Here is a 10295-nt window from a genome sequence, read left to right on the forward strand (position 1 = left end):
TGCCTTTGAAGAGTTAAAGGCCGATAAATAAAACAAAAAAGGCCTTTTCAAGTAATCCATTTAATTGGATTTTTTATCACCTGCGGTTCCATTGCCCGGTATGGTTCCCAAGTGCTTCTAATAAAAGGGGGGTAGACCCCACCCAAGTAGTGTGTTCTGTAACTGGGGTGAGTCCAACCATAGAAAGATAGGACATAGGTCTAACTTGTTCATATTTTAGAGTTTTCTCTTGTATTTATGTTTTGGGAAAGAGAATTTCACTCGATCGTGTAGTGCACGCTGCTCCTTTACCCAAACACAGAACGTAAAATGACTATCGCACCTCTGGTCATTTTCATCTTTTTAAAGGGTGCGACAATCATTACATGTTCCCATGTGTCTAAATATAGGGGTAACATGCGTTGCACGACCGGATGGTGTTGTTTTTTCTTCAAGTTTTAATCATTTTTCAAAAGCTATATTTATTGGAATTTTGAAACTAAATTTTAAAACATGACCAACTACCTTTGGACTGAGAATTGACATGGGAGAGAGGACCTCAAGTTCGATCTCATATAACCTGCCTCATGAATCATGACAGATGGAGTGCAGTACACAAAGTCCTTCCTTAGTGGGCTGTGAAGAAATTATTCTTCATTATAATATCTTCATAATTATATCAAAACGGTTTGAGTTTCACATTAGGGTTGGATTTATCTTGTATTATGTGGACCTACATAATTATTATTGGACTTATATTTATAATTAAGTTAGGTTTTGGGTCCATTATATATACAGAGCAAAATTGTAATTGTGTGAGGATTAGGGTTTTTGGGTTTCTTATGTATTGTTTCCGTGGCCTAAACACAAGCAAAGGGAAGATCACTTTGTAAAGTGAAGAGTGATGTAGAGAGTTTTTCAGGTTTAGTGGAAAATTCTTGGTTCTTTCGAGTAGATATAGGCATCATGTCAAACCACGTTAAATTCTTTACGTTGTATATGATTGGAAAATTTATCCTCTCATCTTGGTGTTTTGTGTGTTTCTATGCTCTGCGTTCTACATCCCTCCTTACTGATCGTTGATAATCCATTTTTATACTTCTACTATGTTTCATCTCTTGTCCTTTCATCATTATTGGAGATTTTAATGAAATCCTTGAACAATTTGATAAATTGTGGGGGTTTTGTTTTTTTAACAGGGATCTTCTGTAGTCCAACGGCTCCCAAAAGGTTAAATAGTGTTTTTGGCTAATCGAGTCCAACACATAATTGGGTTTGGGTCAAACCCAGAATCAACTTTGGGTGCGCTCATGTCCAATTCTAGATTTTAACTATTAAAAAATAAATTGGATATGGGCCTTGACTTATGCCATTACTTATAAGGGAATCAATAGATTGCCCAACAAGTCATCTACTTTAGTTTTTGTTTTAATCAACTTAAAATGTAATTTAAACACTTTAGAAACTTACGAATACTTTCTCATCAACAAAATAGAAACTAAACTCTTTTATTAACTATATTGTTTCTATTAACAAATGGAAAAGAGGCACTCTTCCCCTCCCATCCCACTCTATCCATTGGTCAAGGAGTTGGGCTCACGTTCACGTACGAGAAAGGCTCACAACAGTCAAGATGGAATCCATCCTCATGTGGGTCTCATAGGGTGGATTCCATCTTGACGGCTATGATCTGTTCTCGGGCGCTCACGTATGTGAATGTGAGTTGGACTCAGGGATCCGACTCCTCTCCGGGAAGCTTAACGTCCAGTGGGCATCCAAGGGTTGGGCTGTGCCGTACACATCTCGGTGCACGCCTAGAGATGTGTGCGACAGAGCCCAACGGCTAGATGCCCCTGGGCATGCTGGGCTCTCTGGAGAGGAGCTCAATCCTTGGTCAAGTACGTATCCAACCTCTACCTATGAACAAAATAGTAACTATTAAGCTTCTCAAATTTCAACCAAAAAAAAAACTTCTTCTTAAATGAAAATGTCTAATGGAAGAAGAAAAAAAAATGGGAAAAAGAATTTTGTCCGAGAGTGTGGCCTATACCAGCACTCCCATGAGTCTATCTCTCCACCCTATATAAGAGATTTTTAAATATGTCATGCAACTTCTCTTGAGGGCTTCCATAATGGAGATGGTCACCTAGGCCTATTCGAGTGGACACCTACGATTACACCATCACCTTCCCACGACAACGTATGGTGGATATATGTTTTTTGGGAAGTAGTTTTCTGTCCAGGAGTGTGGCCTATGACTCAAGGCCACACTTCCTGAGTCACCTTAGCTGGGCCCAAGCCCGGCCCTGACTCAAGATCTCAAAAATCTAACCCTGACCCGCCTTCAGGGTTGGACCGAGCTGACCCTAATTGGCCCTGATCATGGGAAAGAAGAAGGGAGATGCATGGGTTGGACAGGGCCAAGAAAAAAATTATCAATTTTATGGGCAAGAGATCTCTACTTGGTCGCATGATCTCTACACAAGCATCTGGGCGGGGAATCTACCCAGGGGGCCGAGGCGTCATCTCACGGTGCCCTGTGAGAGGGTGTAGGAAACACCATCAGATATTTTTCTCATATTTTATAGTATAACTTAAAATAAGACCGGGGTGGACTTAGCCCAAGGCCTCAACCCTGGTCCGACCCAACCCTAACTCAAGGCCAAATATTTCTAGCCCTAACCCATCCTCAGGGTCAGAGTATCTCAACCCAAACTCCATTCAGGCAAAAGACGGGCCATGGTGGGTTCGGGCCGACATAACCAAACTTGCATCCCTACGTACAAGAATGATTCCCATACAAAGAACCTAATATACTCAAACCCTTTGGTCATAGCAAGCCATTGACATGGCCACTATGGTTTGCTACCCACGTGGCCACGTGGAACACCTCCCTCTCTCCTTTATTCGTCTGGACAAATTAATTCTCGTAACGTGATTCTCGTGATATCGAGTACGGGGGTCTATCTTTTCTGATTTTGTAAATCTCGTTCGATTCGTACAGATATTCTTTTTACTTTTTTGATTATTGGCTCTTAAATAAGCATTCAACCTATTGGACCACAAAATCAATCCAAAATTACAAAAACATAAATTCAATATTCCCCTCATAAAACATAAAATTAGCAAACTCACTCCCCCACCAAATGCAACAACAAGGCCTAAAGCTATGCTTGTATGGATCACCTCTTCCTAAGGGAGTCAATTTTGGACTGGAATCAGAAATCGGACCGAAACTAAACCATTAGGAATTGAAATCGATCCACCTAATAACTTATTGGTCAGGTTCTGGATCTACCAATTAAGTTATTGATCTTCCAACGATATTAAAACTAATAGACCAATTAAAAACCGTTGGAACCAAAATGGTATAAGGTCAAACCCTTCTAAGTCTTAAGAATTATATAATATATAGAGCCATAAGAGCTCAGGTCAAACCCCTTATTCTTTTAGTCTTTCATTCTTTATTGGTACCACTTGTCATATATGTTATTTTACTGAAGATTTGACTGTTAATTTAAACGTTCATTTCGAAATACTAACTTACAAACATACTTTAATATAATACTAACTTATGAGGCCTATTTACCAAAAACAAAAAACTTATGAGGCCTAACTTATGCGAGTGGTGTTTATACTTATTAATTGAATACAAAACAAGAGGTAATGTGGGAAAAAAAATGATAGTGGAGTTAAATATTTCATTTAAATGAAATTAATATCTTATAATAATATTATTGAATATTTGGATTACTTGGAATTGTTTAGGAACCAGAATCGGCCCACCTATTAGTTAATGGTCATTGATCTTAGGTTTAGAACCGATTGGTCTGGTTTTGATTCTGTCCCTTTAAGATAGGAACCGTTAAAGAACCTGATCAATTGACACCCCGACCTCTCCCCACAATAAAACTAGAGATGTCAACAAATATTCAAAAATTCGTATTTGTTCTACGTTCATATCTGTTTAAGAGAATCCAAATCCATCCAAAACTAATTGAATACGAATATAATAATCCCCTTATCCGACTGATTATTATTCGATTCGTTTAGCAATTCGATGATAATAAAATATCTAAAATATATCTTTGTGTTCTTCTATCATTTTAAGTTACTTTATTGGATTTTATTATTTTTTTTTTATAATTTTATACATTAAGATAATATGATTTTTTTTTTATATTTTCTATTGATTTATATATATTATTTTATGGAATATGATCCATGAATCATATATCTATGTGAGACAATCAAAGTAAAAAAGAATAGAAGAAAATGTACTTATTCAACTCTCAACTCTCAACTCTCAACTCTCCACTCTCAACTCTAAATAAAACCCAATTAAAAAAATTGACGAATTCGCCGTTCTCTTCGTCAGTCAACACGAAACATCCACGATGCAATCACAGTGACCGCAATCGACCAGAGTGGCAGAGTGTAACGTCAGTAGATGACATCATCAAGATTTGTTTGGATGACGTCATCACCATCACGCAGCGGCGAAACCCATCCAGCCTAGTCTAAAGTGTATATTATATATATGAGAATATCATGGTAACCTCGTTAGTTCCCAAATTCCAACACGCATTCTTAGGAGAGAGATGGAGATGGAGATGGAGATGGAAATGGAGAAGAGGAAACGTTCGGATTACGGAGAAGTCGATGGAAGGAGAACGAAAGTAAAGGAAGATCATGAAGGAGATCTGAGAGCGGAGGAGCAGGTGGCAACTGAGGTGGAGACGGAGGCCGAGACGGAGACGGCGACGGAGGAGGAGGTGGAGGAGTTTTATACGATAATTAGAAGAGTACATGAAGTGGTTAGGTATTTTGGTGGGAAGAGAAAAGGGAGTGAAGGAGAGGAAACAGCGAAGAAGAAAGGAGGGAGTTGGACTCCATCGTTCCGGTGGGAGGATTTTGAGGAAGTAATGGATGTTAACGTTAAGGGAAAGAAAACGAAGAAGATAGATGGTGAAGCAGTGGAGGAGGAGAGTCACGTGGTTTCTGTGTCTCTGGATCTCAACGTTGAACCAGAACCGGGGCCGGAGATGATCTGAGGAACCAATATTGTAGCTTCTTTATTAATTTTTTTTAGTTAATTTGAATTACAAAATAGATCTTTAAAGCTTTCAATCCTTGGTCGTATTTGGTTAGATTCTTATATATTTACCTTATTCCGCCCCCCTCCCCCCTTTTTTAATATTCCGATCATGGTTTTAGGGATCGGGAGACTGGTGCATGCCCTCTCTTAACTCTGCAATTATACTTGTAGTAGTAAAACTTTGATTTTTCAATTAGAAAAATTAGAAAGTAAATGCTTGGGGTCTTGAAATTCGGCTCCATTCATCTTGTTTTTGGATCTTTTTGGTTTGGAGCCGGTTCTGTCTCTCTCCTAGCTCCCAAAGGGGGTTCTTTGTGTAGATCTTTCTTCTTGTATTCCGGGTTCACCCCCCTTCCCCCCCCCCCCTTTTCCGCCCCCCCCAAAAAAAAAGTTGATCTAAGAAAAATTCGAAGATCATGTAGGAATTGTTATTGGTGGAGCCCGATCTCAGTCCAAAAAGTAAGTTTTGTGGTGATTCTTCAGTGGGTTGTTTCATCTCAGAATGGCCAAAAAGTGCATGCGTTAACGCCACCTATAGAGTTCGTTGAGATCGTCGATTTGATATGCATTTCGCCTTATGTTTGTTCAGGTCTGACCAGACCGGGTGGGTGGGTCTCTAGAGGTAGTTTTGTACTTTCTAGGTTAGGGTTTTGCTACATATTGTGGTAATTCTTCGGGTGGGTCTCTAGGGGCCGTGGATGTAGCCTTCTTTCAAGGGGTGAATCACGTAAATCTTTTGTGTGTGTGTGCGTGTGCGTGTGATCTCTCTTTCCCTTTTCATGTCTTCTATAAAATCGTCATTTAGATGCGTTGTTTTTCTAACAGTAATGAATTAAACTTTTTTTTTTCTAGGATTGGGCTCCTCTCCTTGGAGGGCATCATCCAATGAGTGCTTAATGAAGCATCCAATGGCGTAGGAATGTGTGTGGCACAACCCAATTGTTGGATGCCTCATTGGACACTCATTGGGTGATGCTCTACAAGGAGAGGAGCCGAATAGGTGGGCATAAGGCCTTGCATGATAACACTTTGGTTTCTCTATTTCTTTGTTTTAATAGAAATTTGTTTGTTACCATCAAATAAAACTGAGAAATATGGGGGGAGTTGTTTTTTAACAACTACATGGTTAATTTGGTAGGCATAGCAGTAATTTCATGTTTAAAATAAAACACCACCTCCAGTGAAATTAAATCACCGTCATAGTCGCCTCCACCACTCCCACAAACACCACAATGTTGGCCTATTGTCCCCCCTCCTAGTGGCCTATTGCTTGCCTGGTAAAGCCCTCCCTCCCTCTCTCTAGGTGTTTGTATTCTATTTGCGCTTCGTTGAATAAATTTGATATTCACCGAAAAATCTTTATAACTACATATTCGTTGGTTACTTATCTTTTTTTTGGTAAGTAATTGAGTAAACATCTTGTACACCCCTCATAAGTTAAACCTCACGGTGTTAATTAGGTGTTAGTATAACAAAGTAAAAGACCAAAATAGTCTTTGTACATCTTTAATAAAGTACAAAGATTATATTTTAAAAGACAATTCTGCCCTTCTAAGTGAAGGGGTTAAGAACTGTAGAAGGAGAGGGCAGAATGGAAAAACTAAAGAATAAAGTAAAAGGGTTAAGAATCATGGAAAAGAGACTTTCTTCTTCAACCTTCAGTCACGAACAACACCCAACGATAAGGAGAACGTACAACTCAGATCAAGAGAACTCCTACGACAGGCCTTAGTTTGGCCTGAAGTTTCAATTGCAGAGTTGCAATCCCAAGCCCTATTAAACTCAGGTGGTAGTTCTTGCAAACAACAAGCTGGGATCTCAATCGGGAAACCTGCAACAGAGCTTGGCGGTACAAGAGTCAGATCTGATTTCTGGCTTATTGCTCACAAACCTCCTTCCATTAGCTCACGATCATCGACAAGAACACCCGAGATTTCCAATAAAAAAAACCATTTTTTTCTCTTTCTCCGTCTCTGAATCTCCCTGAAGCAGAGAAATCTGAGAAAGGAAATGGCATGGGATCTGGGAAGCAGAAGATACCTGTAATGGCTAGTGGCAATGGCGGCAATGGCTGCCTTCACGGAGATAAGGGTATTTTGACTATTTATAAATTTATGACCGGCTGATATCATCACTTAACTTGTTCATTCTAACGAAATGGATATTCCGTCTGTAAGTAAGATTTTAAAAATCTAGAGGCTACATGAAAGTTCAACAAACAACAGGAGGTGTACAAGATGTTTACATCTTAATTAAATGGATATGCATAAACAGATTTAGCATGCTCTTTTAACAATTTTGTTAGTCCAAATAAATCTAATAATTTGACTTATAATCTTTTTTAGTTAGTAGATTTTTTACTATGTGTAGGTATGGTCACGGGATTTTCCTTCTCTTCTGGTCCGTTTTTTTGGCAACCGAATATATATTATATAAAAAGGAGTTGCCACTTAGGATGTGGGCCTACGACCCGTGAAGTGAGCTCGATCCATGATGTGGAACACAAAAAGTGAGGAACCCCTTATCTCCAAAGAAAGAACGTAAAATACCTCTTGGTTCAAGTGGAGGTGGACGAACGACCAGCGTCTCTCTCTTGAAGGGTGCCACTTTAAACAAACTTAGAAGGGCTTCAGGGGCTTTAAGACACCGAAGGAAGGTTAAGATCACTCAAAAAATACAAACAAAGGGACTCTGACATGAATCTTATAGTGGGAAGAAGCAGAATACTAGGATGGGTCGAAGAGAACCTCAAAAATCACAAAAGCATTGATAAAGGAAATTGGGGCACCTCTGTCCTTGGAGAGGTGTACTTTCTCCTCCATGGCCTAGCCTCGTACCACGTACAACCACGAGGCCGTAAGTGTGTGGTTCGTAGCCGCAGTGTCGCACACACAATTGCAGTAGACACCGAGTCCCAAGGGGCCAAATTTGAGGGTTCTTATGAAGTGGTAAGTCTCCCATGGTCAGTTTAGGGTGTTTTTATGGTTAGGGTGGTAAGACGAGCTCTTCTTGAGAACGATGTTGATGTCTGTCCACGTCCAATTGTCATCATCGCCAAGAGGTGATAAATTTCAGCGTCTACACTATATTTCTAGACTTCAAGCCATTTGAAATATTTTCTAGCTCAATCGACTCGAATCCAATAGTTTCACTTTATGAACTTCAGTATATTTCAGAATCTTTTCAATGTGTTATCTTATATATGTTTGCTAGAAATTGATTAATTAATATGTTTCTCGTGGCTTTGCCTATTATTATTGCTAATTTTGCAAGATACTTTGCATCGTATTGTTTATTGCTAAATATTTCACTTTGTGGGTCACGAATGTAGTTAACAACTTGCATTTTTTATCTTTCTATAGGATCAAATAGGCAACCCAAGAAAGGGGTAAATTGAAAAGTGAGAAATAAAATCCCAACTTCAAAATTTCTTTTAAAACCCTCTGTAGCAAGGTATCTCAAACCTCCAATTGTTATTAATAAACCAAAATAAAATAAACAAAGAAAATGAAGAGAAAAAAATATAGCACACACAAGATTTGTAGTGGTTCAGGATGGCCTCAATACCGTTCTACGTTCTCTCCCAAAACCCCTGCTGATTTGGAATTCCATTAACATAATCTCCTTACAGGGTATGAGAATCACCCGCACATAGATCTCCCTAAGATCAACCACACTCTCTTTGTCGAGTGGGAGAAACACTCAGTACACTCTCCTTGTAAAGTAGAAAAACATTCAACCAAGGTTCAAGGTCTCAATACCCTTCACCATTAAAATCACTAAAAAATGATTCACATGAATAGATTTGCAAGTTTACATTCTCTAAATCTCAATCTCTTTTTCTCAATAGCTCATTAGATTTGCAAGTTGAAGCACATAGGTGGTGGAATATTTAATGATGTTGGTCTGACAGAGTTTCCACATACCAAAGTCTTTATTAAAAATAAAACATTTCCACTATTTATAGACTATATTTAGGGGTGTCAATAAAGCCCGGCTGGCCCGAACCCGCCCTGAGCCCGGCCCGGACCCGACCCTAATTTTTCAACCCTGAGGGCGGGTTTGGGTTTAGTTATAGCCTGGCCCTGGCAGGGTCGGGTCGGGTCAGGGTTTAGATCCCGGGCTTAGTCCGGCCCGGCCCGGCCCGACCCTGTATTTTAATTATAAGTATATATATATATATGGATATTTATATTATAATAACACTAAAAAATGGACAATAAAAAAAAAACACCTCAAAACACCTCAAAACACTCAAAACCCTAAATCGATTCACATTTCACAAATGCTCAACCCCTTCTCTTTAACTTCATCCGCCGTTTGCTTCAAATCTTCTCCAAACCCCATCTCTTTCCCTTCATGCTCTGTTTGCTACAATTCTTCTCCAAACACGATTCTCATAAGCTCGTTCCTTCTCGAACAAGAGAACCCTAAAGGCCGAAACCCCATCTCTTTCCCTTCATCTTCATTTCTTGCAAATCTTTTCCAAATCCAAATGAAAATGAGAGTCGAACCCTAAACAGCCTAAACCCCTTCTCTTTCCCTTCGGCCTTCCCACTTTGCGATTTCGCAAATTATCCCCACATCGAAAAACAAAAGGAAAGAATCGTTGAACTTGAAGGAGCTTTGAAGTCTGAAGTCTGAACTCGTTGAACATCTGCAGCTTTGAAGGCGGTTTATAGAACCCCCTTGCGTATCTGTCTCCTTTCCTATCTATTCTTATACCTATATTGCTAACAAAGAATCGAAGTCAGATCAATTCAACTCAACTACCTATGGCTATATCTTGTTCTTTCAATTTTCAGATTTGTTTAGCTTATCTCTTTTCGCTATTTAGAGTTAAACTCATTTCTTCAATAGTCTCTAATTTTTTTCTCTCTAAAGTTATTTTTTTCTCTATGAATCTTCTAATCAATTTTCAACTCTTTTCTTAGACTCAAGTTCTATTGCATTTGATAAGACCTGCTCTTATCTCTTAATTTGCATATCAACAGCTTCTATATTTTGTGATTCCATTTTGAGTCTCTATAAATTTCTTTTTCTATTGGTCAATTAATTCAATTTTGTACAGTAGGATTTCTCAGAAAACTACTGTTTTGTTATCAAAATTTTATCCTACTCTGCAAACCCATTGATTGAAGTTTCATACCATTTTGATTTGATTTGGTTTGCTGAATTTATTAAATTATCTGAGTTTCTGATTCTTTTCCATGTCTAT

The 10295-nt window shown here is 38.8% G+C and overlaps 1 protein-coding gene across 1 annotated transcript; it reads left to right on the plus strand.

Annotated features, from left to right (window-relative positions):
- Positions 1-4580: 4580 nt before the first annotated feature.
- Positions 4581-5033, plus strand: LOC122645092 (protein NEGATIVE REGULATOR OF RESISTANCE). Its single transcript, XM_043838437.1, has one exon. It carries the CDS (start codon positions 4581-4583, stop codon positions 5031-5033), a length of 453 nt encoding a protein of 150 aa, XP_043694372.1.
- Positions 5034-10295: the final 5262 nt, after the last annotated feature.

This window comes from Telopea speciosissima, chromosome 11 (genome assembly GCF_018873765.1).
Source record: "Telopea speciosissima isolate NSW1024214 ecotype Mountain lineage chromosome 11, Tspe_v1, whole genome shotgun sequence".
Lineage (NCBI taxonomy): Eukaryota > Viridiplantae > Streptophyta > Magnoliopsida > Proteales > Proteaceae > Telopea > Telopea speciosissima.